This window comes from Anastrepha obliqua, chromosome 5 (assembly GCF_027943255.1).
Source record: "Anastrepha obliqua isolate idAnaObli1 chromosome 5, idAnaObli1_1.0, whole genome shotgun sequence".
NCBI classification, from domain to species: domain Eukaryota; kingdom Metazoa; phylum Arthropoda; class Insecta; order Diptera; family Tephritidae; genus Anastrepha; species Anastrepha obliqua.
The window spans coordinates 64,972,674-64,989,446 of NC_072896.1; the positions used below are offsets into that span (position 1 = coordinate 64,972,674).

A 16,773-nucleotide genomic window follows, 5' to 3' on the forward strand; every position below is an offset into this window, starting at 1 on the left:
TTGTTATGAATGAGCTGCTACAGCGAAATCACCTTAAGTGAATTCGCCTTGCGTTCATTGCATGTTTTCTGTGATGCTAGCACACAAGAATGATAGAGAAATCTATTCACCTTGGCCCGGAAATATAGAGAAAAACATACCAAGGCCCCAATCTTCCCGTTTTCTCTCTTTTTCGAAGAAGGTAATCCTTTGTCATGTATATTTATGTATAACTTTTTATTTACTTTTACAATTATATCAACTGAAATGCTGGGAAATATACTTTTCTTTGCACAATTTCATTTGATTTTTTGTTGATGGTTTTCAAAGCAAAAGAGACTCTTATATTTAATATTCTGTTTAGTGTGTGCGGCGCGTAAAATTTCATACCACAGTTTATCAATGGAATGATTTTATAATTTCGCCATACATGCTAAATGCTGCTCTGGAGTAATGCTGCAACCAGTCACCGACGTAAACGCAGTCCCCTGTCAGCTGTTACGATCAATCTAATGAGAACCACATGTAAATGAAAAATTACTTCCCTTCCGTATCATTGTATCGCAGATTTTGTCGCAGGATTTTTGAAAAATTCCTCTCAGGATTGCTTTTTCACCACACAGTGCTGCCAAACAGTATATTTTTTCATTAAGGAAAAATGATGAATTTTCCAATCTCCCACTTTTTATTCTACAGCTACATACAAATTATCACAAAAAGGTAAAATTCTCTCGTTATGGCATCACTGGACGCATTCATATTTTGTTTTTTCCGTATTCATATTTCCTTTGCAGAATAGAGAACTTAAGACGCAAAATTATTTTGGGGAATAGTGTTGGCAGGGAAACTAAATTGGATAATTAAGAAAATTGCAAAGCCAGAGATTTCAATATAAAATACAAAATAAGCATTTGATATTGAAAATTATTAAGTTGTTGTAAGTTGCTGAAGAGATGACTATTCTGACGAAGCCATCGAATGAAAAGAAGGCAGAGAAGGTTCCGCTACCATTGGCTTTGGGCGGACATGATGATGCATCGTCATTCCGTGGAGGTGTAGCACATACAACCCTTTTGAGCGTAAGTTATAATTTTTTATTTTTTCGTTGTGTAATGCTTAGAAAAGTCACGAAATCTCAAAGGTGACAGTCGCTGTTTTTGATGAAATAAGAAACTGGGTATAAAAACAACTACTTCGTTATTCATTGAGTTGAAGTGTGGTTTTCGTATGCAATATTTTTGATTGATTGGAATAGCCTTGCACTTTTCACTTTCGTTCTACAACAACTATAAGGGCTTGCCTTGCAATCATTGCCTTTGCAAAACACATTCAACAGCACGAAAACTCGAGTACCTTACAAATGTGTGCTTGTACAGCTTAAAGACAAAGGTTTTCGCTAGGTTAATATGTATATCGATTTTCCAAAATTTAAATAAAAGAAATATTACCAAAGTTAATATCGAAATCGGGGTTTTTGATATCGGATGTTTTGAGAAAGTTTTGTGCGTAATCCTATTAAATAAAAAAATTAAAGTTTGAAATAAATTTCGTGGTTGCTGATCTTGAACAATTGAATATAGCATTTTTATGTGGATAGATTTATCATAAATGTTCTCTAATAACATGACAATTTACAATACCAATTTAAGAATCTCTAACCTGCATATTAGCAAAAAAAAAATGCAAAACTTTCCATTACTACCACGATATATTTGAATGGGTGGCGGAGGGGGAGGGGGCGTGGCACCGCCCATTAGAAAGAACAAGGTCACACCATTATAACTGAAAGTCCCAACTTCCTAGGGTCCCTATAGGACCCCCAGGAGAAGTTTAAAAATATTTAAAAATATATATTTTAAAGCAAAAAAGCGCCGCAGGCGAAAATTTGGACTAAAAATCAACGATGTTTATTCCAAATTTTCAGTAATTATAAAAATATTTGTTCTTGTAACATGTATATATATTTGAATAGAAAAAGGCGCTACAGACGGAAATTTGGACTAAAAATCGCGCGATTTTTATTCCAAATTTTCAGTATTTGTAAAAATATTTTTTTTGTAATATGTATTATGAAAAAAGTAAGCATTTTTAAGGGGTTACGGTTAAGATACAGCCTTTGGAAGGTATGCGCTTCAAGCCACTTTTATTGTTACTCAAAACTTTAAACGCGTTTTTCTCGGAACTGTGTTTTCAAAGTCGGTTGCCAAATTTTCTCGAAAACTACTCAACCGATCTTGATGAAATTTTACACAGGTGTTCGAGATACAATTTACTCGTGCTTGAACGAAGGATTTTTTTTTTTCAATTACAACTATTTAAAAAAAAAAAACTAAATGTCAAGCAAATTTCACCGAGATTTTAATTTTTTTGGAAAAATGTCTGCCAAAATTCCAATTTTTACTTTTATTTTCTTTCCTTCGTTCAAGCACGAGTTTATAGTCTTAACTAAAACACTTATTTTAGTTTTTTTTATTTTCGATAATCCTGTCAGGAGTTATGCTGACAACGCGGACGCACCTTTTTTTCGAGGGGTCTCTGGAGGAGTTTTAATTTTTATTTTTTTGAAAATTTCAGAAATTATTCTTTAAATATATATCTATAAGACAGAAGAAAGTTTGAATTAAAAAAATAATTTTTTACACAGAAAAAAAAATATTGAAAATAGGCCCTTTTTTTACCCGACGAAACCCATGTAACCCCTTAACGTTAAATATTGCTATTAATTAGTATTAATTGTAATTTATGAAAAATACTATAAATCAAAAGGCTGATATAGTGACTACATTTGCGTGTTATAATTTTAAAATTCGGTCCACGCACTTAGACATTATAAGCAAAAATTATATATCGTTGTAGCAATGGAAAGCTCAGCCAAAAATATTGCTTTGTGTGTACTTATCTACTTACCAAAGTGCAAATGAAAGAATTGCATACATATGTATGTATGTACATACGAGTATAGCATTCGACGATAAGCATATACATATACATATGTACAGTTTGTCAAGAATATCTTTGCATAGTGAAGAAAAATATAAAATTTTAGCTTTGATCGAGAATTCCAACAACAAATAAAAAAGCAAACAAAAAAAAAAAGAGATTGTCGTAAAGTGTTGCAAAACCACAAATATTCTTCAAGAGTGGTTAAGAAAAAACCCCTGATATCAGCACAAAACGTTGCTAAAAGATTGCGATTTGCTACCGAGCACATATCACTTCCCATAGAGTACTGCGATGACATTATTTTCACAGATGAGACGAAAATGATGCTCTACTACCATGATGGACCCCAGACAGTTTGACTACAAAACAAAAATATTATCCCTACCGTAAAGTTTGGAAAACTGTCAGTAATGGTTTGGGGTTGTATATCAACATTGAGAGTGGATGAAATCAAAATTTTGGACGAAATGATGACCAAGGAAGTATATCTTGAAATTTTAAAAAACAAATTGACTTCTAGTATTAGAAAATTCGGCTTTGTTGACCCGGAAAATTCGAACAAATTTATTTACAAATACTATCAAGATAATGATCCCAATAATGATCCTACAACTGCACCAAAGTTATTGATACTCCCGCCGAAAGTCCCGACGAAGAATAAAAAGTAGGAAAAAGATCGCCAATTAATAAAACTGAATTAATAAGATTCAACAGAGAAGAGTTGGGGAAAATATCATTGGAATATGATATTCCGAAACTAATTAAATCAATGCGAAGTCGTCTTCAAGCGGTAATTGATGTCCAAGGAGGAGATACAATATACCCCCAAAAGACTGCATTTTCTGTTGTTTTCATCAGTTATGCAAAGATTTTTTTGACACATTTTAAATAGAGTAAACATCTTTTTTGTTGTTGTTTTTGCAATGTGTGTGTTTATTTAATAACTGTTGGCGCCTAATAGTCGTAGACAAGTACAGTAATTGTTTTAGATTCCATACTTTGAAAAGAAATATGTATTGTATTACATATAAAAAAAGAAAAACAATCATATAAAAGGTTTTAGTTGTTTTCTTCAATCTTTCCTAAATCGGCAAATGGTCGTAATTGTTAGGGATCTTTACATTTAATTTAATATAATACGTACATAGCTTCTGCTCAAATATGAACGAGACTGTATCAATAAAACGGCCCGCGGATGACATATGGCAAAAATAAATATTTGTTTTTTGGTAGGACTGTTATAAGCTTACATGGGAAATTTCAGCGTGATATGTCACATAGTTTGTTTTCTGTGCTACTGTAAACAAGTCAAGCTCGAGTGTGTTCTTCGAATTTAACGATGGAAATTCAAGTTGAACAAAGAATTTGTTTGAAATTTTGTTATTCCAACAAAATTTCGACTTCAGACGCCTTAAAAATGTTGCAGACAACCTATGGGGACTCTGCTCTATCGCGTGCACGTGTTTTCCAATGGTACAAATCGTTCAAAGAGGGCCGTACATCGGTTGAAAACTTGCCTCATTAACGTCGTCCAGCAACATCAGTAAACGACGAAAACATCGGAAAAGTAAAGGAAACTGTGCTTGAAAATCGCACAAATCGACAAATCGGTTAACGCTGAATATTATTTAGACGTTTTAAAGCGTTTGCGCGAGAACATTCGTCTTAAAAGGAAGGAATTGTGGGACAACAAGTCATGGTTCTTGCATCACAATAATGCACCAGCTCACACATCACGTCTTGTTCGCGATTATTTGAACAAAAATAATGTTAATATCGTTCCGCAAGCACCGTATTCGCCTGATATGGCTCCATGTGACTTTTTCCTGTTTCCCAAGCTCAAGTTGCCGCTCCGTGGAAAACATTTTGAGACAATTGAAGTCATAAAAGAGAATTCGAAGAACACACTCGAGCTTGACTTGTTTACAGTAGCACAGAAAACAAACTATGTGACATATCACGCTGAAATTTGCCATGTAAGCTTATAACAGTCCTACCAAAACACAAAAAATTTATTTTTGCCATATGTCATCCGCGGACCGTTTTATTGATACCGTCTCGTTCATATTTAAGCAGAAGATATGTATAGTACATGCATATGTACATATATGCTTAGCTGCACTAAGTATATATCCATAACTATATAATTGGCGCTTACACTCTACATGAAATTTCTATGTTATCCAGTGGATGTATACCATGAGTCAACGAAAAACTCCACCCAAAAAATACCCAGCAACTTGTAGCAAATGTAATTGAGCGGCCCCTCATAGAAATTTCACAAATACAAAGCGAACATTCACTGCTATGTATGCATACATATAAAAATAAATCACAAATCGCAATAGTTAACTTTAGAACTTTTTATTTCTCCGCTATTTCACCCCTATGTGTAATATGCACCGCCCATAAATATACATATATGTACATACGTGTATATGCATACGTGTGCATAACTACTTATATTGTTTAAGAATTTAAATATCGGTTTTGTTTACTGAAGATAGATAATGCTGCTTGCAACTCAATACTGTTTGGCGAAATTTAGATAAACAAAAATGCTTGAAATTGATAATAAAAAACATTATTAAAATATCTTCATTTTGAAATTATGTTTACAGACGGCTCCATATCACGGTGACGCGGATGCTGAATCTATGGTTTTCAATCGCCCGCCCGGATCGTGCTTCAAAACACTGCTATTATTTCTTATTGCGGTGGTAGTCATGATGATGGGCCTACTTGGTGGCTACACCTTATATCGCGCATACGCACCAACTGCTTCGAATTTGCACTATCGTGCTCTTTGTGACATTCCATACATGCAAACTGGCAATATAAGTGTTCCACGCCTGTACGAACAAAACGATGAACTAGACTGGCGTAATTTGTTTTCGCGTCTCACAAATTTTAACGGTTATAATGCTTTGGATGATGATTACTTCCGCGAGGAAATCGAGTTAGACATGAGCGATAATGAGAGTTATGCTAAGATTGATGTACCAGATTTCAAGGATGGGCGTCGTGGACGTTTTATGCATGACTTCAAGGAGAATCAATCTGCGATAATTGATACCACGGCAAATCGCTGTTTCATTATGCCACTGGATCGTGACACCACCTTACCGCCAAAAAGTTTTCTCGATTTGATGCAAAAGATGGGGTCGGGCTACTACAACATCGACACTGATCGCGTTCGTCGCAAGATGCGTGTCGTTATGCCGCCTATTAATGATCTCTCCATGATATCTGAGCGAATTGCCAATGAGTGCTATGAAATGAAAGTTTACATGCTTGAGAATTACGTCTCGGGAGGTTAGTATACTATTTATTTATTTAGTAAAATATTTATATTAAATACTGCCTAGTCCTCGTTTCATTGTTAAAAAAAGGAACTGTGTACCTTATCAAAGTAGTACCCTTATTCAGTAGTACCCTGGTTCAAAACCCACTATGGGCGCGGAACTCCAACAAATTATTTAAAAAGTTGTTTCGCCCCTTGGCAGGTAATGGTAAACCGCCGAAAGTATTTCTGCCATTAAAAGGATCTGCCATCTGCCTATGGGAGGCGGCATAAAACTATAGCTCCGTGCATATATATTTATATTTATATTATACCTATATACAAGTACTTTGTTTTCAAAACAAAACCAAACAAAGAATTTATATGAAAATGATTAAAATTTTTGCTATATTAGAAAGTGAGGCTGGGCAATTATAAAAGAAAAAAGATGTCGGACAGAATTGCATGGCAGTGGTTACAGATGCCGATTCTTTCCTACGAATTTTCAATCACGGTAGCAGCTGAATTTCGTGAAATTATACGAGCGGGAAATTCGGTTTGAAATAAATTCACTGTTTCGGTGGTGTCACACAGCACCGTCCTGTTGAAACCTCATGCTAGTGATTTTCATATTAAGAATAATTGGCCAAAATCCGGTTGTTAATATCTCCTCCTATCGTAATCCATTGATCGTAATACATTTCCTGTCAAATTTTCGAAAAAAGGGCACAAACCACATAGGCAGCAGTTGAGCATCAGTGTTCCACGTCAGAAAAAAAAATTGTGATAGTATAATATAATAATAAAGTGTAATATATATGTACATACAATTATAAATTCCAGATATTTACATATACAGTATACTCTCTCCTAACGAACACCTTCTATAAGCGGACACTTTTTCAGTACATACATACTTTAAATCCTTAAGAATTTTTGTCTATTGCGCGGACAACACTTAACACGTCAATCCTTCCAAAAACTTTTCTGCACTTTTCTCATAAGCGGAACATTTTTTCAGTCCCTTAGAGTCCGCTTAAGAGAGAGTACATTGTCATATACTTAACATGTGTACATTAATTTCTAATATTTCTATTTCTTGTAGTATTCAAACGCGAAGCTAAACCTGTCGGAGATTCGGGTAAATTTGCTGAATTCATGGGTAAAGGAGTTGTCGAATTCGATTTGATAAATATCGGCGACATCGAGCAGTTCGAAAAAAAGTAGCAGTGAAATCTTTTACTGTTGTTAAATATTCAAAATTTATATTAAACTATTTTATTCAATATTTTCGGTGCTTGCGGGCATTTTTGTAGCGTGTAGTATGTATGATTGTAAAACTTGATGTTGCTGAATTTCTAATTTTAACCAAATTGAATCATATCGAAGGCTATTTTTGAAACTTTTTTTAATTGGAGTCTTAATTTCTATCTTTGTGAATCGAATATTAAGGGGTTAGGTGGGTTACAGAGGTTCAAAAAAAGGATATTTTTACTATTTTTTTTTTAATATATACAATCATATATTTTATTTAAACAATTCAGCATATCAAAGATACATATTTAAACAGTATTTTGTGAAATTTTTATTTAAAAATTCCGAAAACTCAGCCGTTGGTACCTCATCTCCCTTAACGTCTCACAAAAAAATGCTCTTGCCGTGGACAGCATAACTCATTATTGGTTCATTTAAAATCAAAAAACCAAAAATATTTCGTTAGTACATGGATAAATCTCGTTACTGGACGAAGGAAAAAAAAAATAAAATTTAATTTGAATTTTTGACAGACTTTGAACAAAAAAACACATTTTTTGGTCAAATTTTCGTCATGTGTTGGCTCGAAAAAATTAGTTGTAATAAAAATAAAAAAAAATCCTTCGTTCAATAACTTGATAATGTTATTCCAAAGATGTGTGCAAAATTTGAACAAAATCGCTTCATAACTTTTCGATAAATCGTGTCCACCGGCTTAAAAAATCGAGTTTTGAGATAAACGCGTATACCTGCGAAACTCTGCACTGACATGGCCTGATGGGCGGAACTTCTGAAGGGTCTATCTCGTAGAATTTTACTCGGATCAATTTGAAATTTTAGGAGAATATTTTAAACATATTATACTATTTAGTAAGACAAAAAAAAAAAAATCGATTTTTTGAAATTTTCAAACCCACCTAACCCCTTAAGGCCAGGTAATCCGGGAGTTATATTTTTATTACATATATTAGTATAATTAGCACAATTTTTTAATTGTTTTAGATGAAATTTCGATTTATTGAAAATTATTTTCAGCTGTTATAAATTTTACTTTTTTGCGTTTATAATATTCATATACACTTTTTAATAAATTTAAAATAACAATCAAAAAAGCATCAAGTTGAACAATCAGCTATGGTTAACAACATATTAAAATAGAAGAAGTAAATATGAATGAAAACAGAAGTGGGGGTGCATATGTTGTGGAACCGGAAATAATAATTATTGTGCATAAGGAACATTTGTGTACCTAAACGAAAGTGAATTGTGACAAATATTTAAATCGTGTTATATGATACTTATGTATGTACCTATATCGTAACATATGTCAAAGAAAACGCAGTGCGACAGTACCACCACCAACGTGAAACAACTGTATTGCTGCTTTCAAGAAGATAGAGAGAGTCTTACTGGTTACATATACATAGCTATCATGCGATATTCAACTCTCGAACCAAATAATCCAGAACTACACTGTCGCCCTGTTTATTCGCTATAATTACAAATTTACAAACTATGTGTTTGCGTTAATACATAGTGAATGTATTCCACTACAAATTACTATTTAATATATGCATATTTTTAGCTAATCATTTTTATTAGAATATGCAACTTTAATTGATTTGCAGGAAAAAATTTCGTAAGTATTATATTAAACCCCAATTGTGATGTGCAAGTTCCATTTTATGTTCTCTTTTCCAAGTATCTATATAATTTATGACTGCTGTCACGTCTATAAATACGATTAGCAATATTTTAAAGTCATTTACATACAGTGTAAGACTAAAAAAGTTCTCTCAAACAATAATTAAATTTTGAAGGGGATTTGTTAATTAAAATCCAGCGCAAATGTGTAAGAAATTTTATTAAACTTCGAAAATATCAACACGAATGGGTTTTACGATTGATTTTGAATTTGAATAAAACAGCTATCGATGTAAAGGAATTGTATGAAAACCAACCTTTCAATGTTAAAAATAATGTTAATAAAGGATGATCCTTCTCAGTCTTAACACCAGTATTCTTATTTTAGATGTAACAATCGAAGATAATATGGTATTGCACCTCTACTTTGAACTTAAAACATGCTTGCTTACGAAACATACCGTTCTGATATAATCACGCAGATTCTGAAATCCGAGTGAAAATGCATTTGTAAAGGAAACTAAATAGTGAATTTAGTTTTGGTGCTTGATTTGCAAATTAACCAAAACAAATAATGCATTTTTTAATAAAAAACTAAAAAACTACGTTTGCGGTTATTAATAGAGAATAAAATACTTGTAGACAGTCTTTACCAAAAAAGTCCTATGCGAGCCTGAGTTGGTGTAAGTACTTTTATGGGTGCTCGCAATTTTTTCTCCCAATGTAAGATTTCCATACTTCTCCATATTAATAATAAAGGGTTGAGTTTGGTTAGGTGACCATTATCGTTCTAACATTTTATATTAAATGGCGTATATGAATATTATTTACTTATTTTCAACGTTTCTAACTTGTCGATGAGTTGATTTCTTTGTAGCTCCTTTTAGATGTCATTTCTTTTATTGGGAGTAAATTAATGTCATTGTTACTATGTTTTTCAAGAGTGGAGTAATGCCTGCTTTTCGTTGTTGTTGTTGTTTTTATATTATTGTTGTTTTTAACAGCATTGGTAGCCCTGTCAGTGTAGGCAAATCACCGGTCATCTTCGTCTAGCTCATCTAGAGGTAGGTCCAGGAAACATGCTGTTTCGACAGGGTGGGTCCAGAGGGAGAGGGGTGTTAGATGAGTCGGTTTGAGGGGGCATGTGAAGAGGTGGTTCTACGTTACCGGAATGAGCATTCCCATGGCAGCCGGTTCTACGTTACCGGAATGACTCGGGTTTTTCCCGACCAAGGACTGCCGCCCCAGTATACTAGCCCTATCCCTGCTTTTCGTTGTCTTTATTTGCTGTTCAACAGTTGGGACCATGAGATCTTGGTGAATGTCGTTATTAGTGATATACCAAGGTGCATTTACTATTAGCCGTAGTAGTTTTGATTGTTGCCTTTGAATAATGTTTCTTCTTCTTCTTAATTGGCGCGATAACCGCTTACGAGGTTTTGGCCGAGTTTAACAAAGCGCGCTAGTCGTTTCTTTCTCGTGCTTACCGGCGCCAGTTGGACGCACCAAGTGAAGTCTAGTCCTTCTCCATCTGATCTTTCCAACACAGAGGAGGCCCTCCACTGCCTCTGCTATCACCAGTTGGTACCGCATCGAATACTTTCAAAGCCGGAGCGTTTGTATCCATTCGGGCGACATGTCCCAGCCAGCGTAACCGCTGGATCTTTATTCACTGCGCTATGTCTATGTCGTCGTAAAGCTCATACAGCTCAAGGGTCGAAAAATCTTGTCCAGAATTTTTCTATCATACACTCCAAGCGTCGCTGAATCGGATGTTGTTATCGTCCACTCTTCTGCACCATACGTTAGGACACGGCATGAGCCGTGTAGAGTGTTAGTTTTGTTCGTCGAGAGAGGACTTTACTACTCAATTCCCTACTTACTCCAAAGTAGCATTTGTTGGCAAGAGAGATTCTACGTTGGATTAATAGGCTGACATTGTTATCGGTGTTAATGCTGGTTCCTAAATATACGAAATTATAACTGTCAACATTGACGTGGGTGCCGATGGGCGAGTGCACCGACTGTTTGTTTTTAGACAGGAGGTACTTCGTTTTGTCCTCGTTCACCACCAGACGTATTCGCTTTGCCTCTTTATCCAGTTTGGAGAAGGCAGAACTAACAGCGCGGTTGTTAAGCCGATGATGTCAATATCATCGGCATACGCCAACAATTGTGCCTGTGCGATTAAGTGTGGGTGTGGGTGTCAGGGTGACTCGCTGTCGTGTGACTTTTTAACCTGATGTTGGAGAGGATCGTACTCTGCGGCTCTGAAACCTCGTTTGGTATCAAACGGCTCGGAGAGGTCCTTCCCAATTCTGACGGCGGTATTGAGCAACGTCATCTTGCATAGCCGTGTTAGTTTTGTGGGGATACCAAATTCAGAAATCGCGGCATACAGGTTAATCCTTTTCGTACTGTCGAAACACAGCTTTGAAGTCGACAAAAATATGGTGTGTGTCGATTCTCCTTTCATGGGTCTTTTCCAAGACTTAGCGTATTGTGAATATTTGGTCGATGGTAGACTTTCCATGTCTAAAGCCACCCTGTTAAGGTCCACTCAGTTGGTTGATGGTGGGCTTCAGCCTTTCACACAATACGTTCGCTAGAACCTTATAGGCGGTATTTAGCAGACACACTTAAGTTCCAATCGGCAGGCTATCACTATTTAACAGGCTCGAGAAGTGTTCCCTCCATAATTTAAGTATGGTCTGGATTTCAGTCACCAGATCGCCGTCTTTGTTCTTACAGGACAACGCCCTGGTCTTAAAACCTTCTGTAAGCCGCCGAACTTTCCGCTAGAATTTTCGGGCGTTGTTCTTATTGGTCAGCATCTCAAGCTCCTCGCACTCACGTATTTCAGCCTCTCATTTCTTCTTTCGGATAATACGGCTTTCTTCTTTCTTAGATCTCTGTAGCGATCCTACATGGCTCGCGTTGCACCCGATCGCACCGTGGCTCTATAGGCAGCATCTTTTCTTTTTGCGTCTGCATGACATTCCTCGTCGTACCAATTGTTTCGGGCTCGCCGGAATCCGATTTCTTCTTCGGCGGCGGTACGTAGAGAACGAAAAATGTTGCTCCATTTCCCTCCCACCAGAGGGAACGACAGAACTTGGCGACAAAGTCTCTCTCCCACAACAAATCCAACACCGAATTTACGCTCCTTTACATGGCAGCTGTAGCAGACGTCGCAAGGTCCTAAGTTTTTCTTGCCTTGTCTCGTCCATCGCATCTCTTGAATGGCAGTTATGTCAGCCTTTACTCTCACGAGGACATCAACCAGCCAGGCAGAGGATCCTTCCCCATTAAGGGACCGTGCATTCCAGGTGTATGCCCTCAAATCCTAGTCCTCTGTTCGTTTGCAGGGTCGTCAGGGTTCTCATCCGAGGCTTTTTGCATCTTTTAATTAGGGGGATTTTTAAGTGGCGGGTCCCAAACCCAGCGCTCAATCAGCTAGCCTAGAATGCTTCACCTTCTTACGTTGGCTCACTCCCGAACGGGTGTTCCGAAGCTACCCACAGAATACTTGGGCTAATCCTGGAAGTTGTAAGCTGCTTGAACCATATGCAGAAGAATAGTCCTGGCCACTCCCAAGTGAATGGCGATTAGTAACTTTCCCCACTTGCGTGGGCTTCTACATATGGAACCATCCTCCATTGAATAAAGTTTAGGTTCGTCTTTTTTGCTGTACCCCACAGTTGTAGTCCATATGTCCATATTGGTTTTATTATTGTATTATATACATATGTATAAGAACTTTGTTGTTTATTGATAATTTTGAATTTTTATTTAACAACCAATATAGTTGTTTCAACTTCAAGTTCATTTGTGGTTTTTTTTTCTTTTTATGTGTTGCTTCCTTGTAAGTTTTTCGTCCAATTGCATACCTAAATAGTTTGCTGCACTGTTTAGGGAGATGTCAGAACCATTTATCTTAATTTAGGAGCTAGTAAAATTTCGTCTTGTTATATATATTAATTGCTGTGTCTTAAGTTCGTTTATTTTAATATTCCACCCCTTGAAATATGCGCTAATAGTGTCTAGGGACTTTTGTATCATTTGAGGCAGTGGAAAGTAAGAAGAACTAGAAGTAAGAAGAACTGTGTCGTCAGCACAAATAACTAGCATCGTAAGTTTTCCTTTAAGTGCTAGAATATCACTGGTAAATAATGTATACAACAGTGCGCTTAGCACTCTGCCTGGGGAATTCCGGCTCTTATCTTCCTTAGTGTTGAGCTACCATCATTGACCTTGACATAGAATTATCGTTCAGTAATATAACTTTTTAGAATTTGAAAATAGATGTTTGGCAGTAACCGTTCTAACTTTCAGAAAAGACCGTTTGCGAGACCTTGTCGTATTGCAGCCGTAGCAGAGAGTTGTAGAGATTTCGGAGATATCGAAGTCCTTTTAAAGGTAGCTACCATAAGAGGACGCCGGTTATCTGATTGTAGGCTGGAGCTTTATTCTTCTTTATTTTAGATTTAATGCATTTTTTTATGTTATCAGAAGATCTGTCAGGGTCCAGTCCTGTTGGATTAATTATAGTCGCATTGCTAGATGAGAAAACTTATACATAGTAGTCAGCTAGTATATCTGCCTTTTCTCTATTCTATCTGCTTGTTCCTAGTAGTCAGCTAGTATATCTGCCTTTTCTCTATTCGTCCTAGTCCAAGAGCCATCAACTTTCCGAATTGCCGGCTGATGAACAGTATTATTGAGAATTTTTCTCGTTGCTTTCCATAGCGAATAGTTTCCATCTATTGTGGGACTCAATTGTTGAAGATATCCTGAAATTTTGGTGAGTCATTAGAGAATGGTGGTCTTGACACGGTTGGCGGAGTAGATTTTATAGCTTCTGCATGTATGACGTCATTCAGGTATATTATAGAGCTTTCAATGCTTTCAGCGTCTTTTGATGGTACAATTAAATTGAGGTTTTTTCAATATACTCTCTATAAAAATTCCAGTCAATTTGGCTGTTAGTGCCTTTATTTTCACAAAAATGTTTAATAGGTTCATGCCTGACTATCGGCCCAATAAACGTACATAGCAACAATTGGCGGTCGCACTGAGGGAGGTGGGTTTCGAAAGCCCTTGGAAAGAGATAGTTATGTATATTGCAATGGGTCGTAGTAAGATTGCAAAAGTTATTGCACGCATGCTAATTATTTCAGAAAAAATATTTTGCTCGCGATAGATAAAGCAAAGCATGACGGAGTACGGGATGAAATCAAAATAGCTAATTCTTCAATAGTTTTTTTCACCCAGACATATACTTTTGAGGACTACACGTTTTAGCTCGACTGATTCCACATATCATCCCATTTCTCGCTATCGCCTTTAGGAATACACACATAATACTTTTTCGACCATCCATAAATTTAAGAAAGATTATATGAGCAGAATCCTTATTTTTTCCTTCAAAAAAGATGTATAGCACCTTGATCGAAAAATTCCCGACATACATATATTCAGAAAATTACAAATACAATTTTATTCCTCAAGAGTGATATTATCGTCTTGATTTATGCCAGCGTTTCATCCAGCTCTGGAAACATTTCTGGAACTCTATTTTCGGTATAGCTATCAGAGCCGTCTTCGATCTCTATTACTTTATTTGGACTTAAAATGATATCCCCATAGTGGTTTTTCGACAGTTGAATGGCAATTGTTTCGTTCTGGGTCCAAAATGCTACGAATAATGATACGAATGTGACGGTGCGTTAGCATCGTGGAAAGTCCACGAGTTGTTTTCCCACAAATCCTTTCTTTTTTTGCGAATTGCTTCACGCAAACGTCTCACAACGCAATATTCCTTATTAATTCTCTGACCTACGGTCAAAAATTCGCTTTCTCTTTTGACTGAAAATTACGTGGTATTTTGGTCTAGCTTGAGTTGAAGCTCCCCACTTACTCGTCTGAGGTCTGGATTGCGTACTCATAAACTCACGCCTGGTCTCTAGTAATGATGCGTTTGATAAATATTGGGTCGGATTCAGCCTGGAAAATTATGTCTTTGGCGATATCAATGTGTAGCAATTCGCAACAACACGACGCAAATCCAACCCCTTAACTACAATATCCTTAACGGATCCATAAGCAATGCTCAAGTTCTTTGTCCGATTTCCGATGGTTAGTTTGATGTTATTGATCAACTTTTCTTTCAATTTATTGATGTTTTCATCAGTTTTCGATGTCAACGGTCTGCCACTACGATGTCGATGAACTCACGATCTCTTCAGAAACGTGCATGCCACTTATAGTACCAATATCGAAACAGTTTTCCAACATTTTAAGGTTTTCGCACGATTTAATCCATTTATAACAAAAGAGTTTATACAAACTGGTTGCAAATTTAAATCCATTTTTAAAACTAAAAAAATCGAAAATACGTGCAGATTCTACTCAAGACAACGAATCTTAATCACAGATTTGGCAACATGACAAAAAAAAAAAAAACAAAAAATTCAAATCAGTTGCCTTAGAGCGTCACCTGGCGGTTTTTCCGGGAACATTTTGACCAATTTTCGATCAAATCCGAAATTTTATGTGTACGACAAGCATCGAAGTCACAAATTTCAATTGAAGTGAATACTAACCGAGTTTTGTTGAACCCTCATTTCGCAAAACATCCAAACACAGAACGTTGATGTATAGAGAAGTCTTATGAGCTACGAGTCACGGTATATAGAAGCTAGAGGTGGCGTCTTCCGAAAACCGCTACTTTATTTTTCGGAATGGAATAATACAACACATTGTGAACACACGCTTATATAAATGCATAATTAATAATACCTAACAAACATTTTATTAGAATTATGTCTACAAACCTGTTTTCTTTGCCAGCATCCATTTTATTTAGTTTTTATTTTGACGGTTTTCTTTACACTCGTAAAAATAATGATCTATTACATAGGGTTGTATGTCAAAAAGTATGGTTATTATCTAAGATTTGGGAGAGAAATTTTGTATGGAAAATCTCGCTTTTTAATTACAGATTGGGAGTTAAGCACGAAAAAGTAAATCATCTGTTTGTATGTAAATGTATTAAGGCAGATCTAGAACGGAATTGGGCAAACGTAGCATTCAATCACACCGCGGTGTTGCATGATTTGTGAAAGTATCACGTTCGATATAAAATTCTGGCAACATTATCAAAAGCTCACGTTCGAATTGTCAAAAATTCGGCAAATGTTGCGCGCGAATATAAATAAATCGGCATCAAAAATTTTTTGTTTGCCGAACATCAGAAAAGTATCAGTTGAGCAATTCAACAGTGTTGCAAATTGTCATAAGAGCAGCAGTATTGCCGCTTTTATTGCGTGCCTCGAACAAGCCCTTTCTTTTGAGTGAATAGTTACATACGTTAGTGCTGGTTTACTGCTGATGGTCAGCAACTTCAACTAAGTGTTAACATCCAGTTCAGGTTCATGTTTGATGCTGAAAACAGTGAAGCCCGTAAACGCAATTCCGACTCAGCTGAAAAGTTCCTTCCTTCCGTATCGTAGTACCGTAGATTTTATTTCACGATTATTAAAAAAATTCCGTAATTCCGACCCAGCTAATTGCTCTCTCACCACACAGTGCTGCAAGCAGTACATTTCGAAATCATTTACAAAATAAACTTAGAAAAATGATAATTTTTGTAAAAATAGCTTAAAAAT

General features: G+C 36.1%; 1 protein-coding gene across 1 annotated transcript; it reads left to right on the top strand.

The window, feature by feature from the left end:
• Window positions 1-748: 748 nt before the first annotated feature.
• LOC129247098 (integral membrane protein 2B) lies at window positions 749-7,491 on the top strand. The gene is made up of 3 exons (XM_054886025.1): window positions 749-1,058; window positions 5,544-6,237; window positions 7,311-7,491. The coding sequence occupies exons 1-3, from the start codon at window positions 933-935 to the stop codon at window positions 7,430-7,432; spliced, it is 942 nt and encodes a 313-aa protein (XP_054742000.1). The 5' UTR covers window positions 749-932; the 3' UTR covers window positions 7,433-7,491.
• Window positions 7,492-16,773: the final 9,282 nt, after the last annotated feature.

Excerpts from the sequence above, each read along its gene's own strand:
- LOC129247098 (XM_054886025.1), top strand. The coding sequence starts at position 933 with ATGACTATTCTGACGAAGCCATCGAATGAAAAGAAGGCAGAGAAGGTT. Across the intron at positions 1,059-5,543 it reads CACATACAACCCTTTTGAGC|ACGGCTCCATATCACGGTGA; the intron begins GTAAGTTATAAT and ends TTATGTTTACAG. Across the intron at positions 6,238-7,310 it reads TGAGAATTACGTCTCGGGAG|TATTCAAACGCGAAGCTAAA; the intron begins GTTAGTATACTA and ends TATTTCTTGTAG.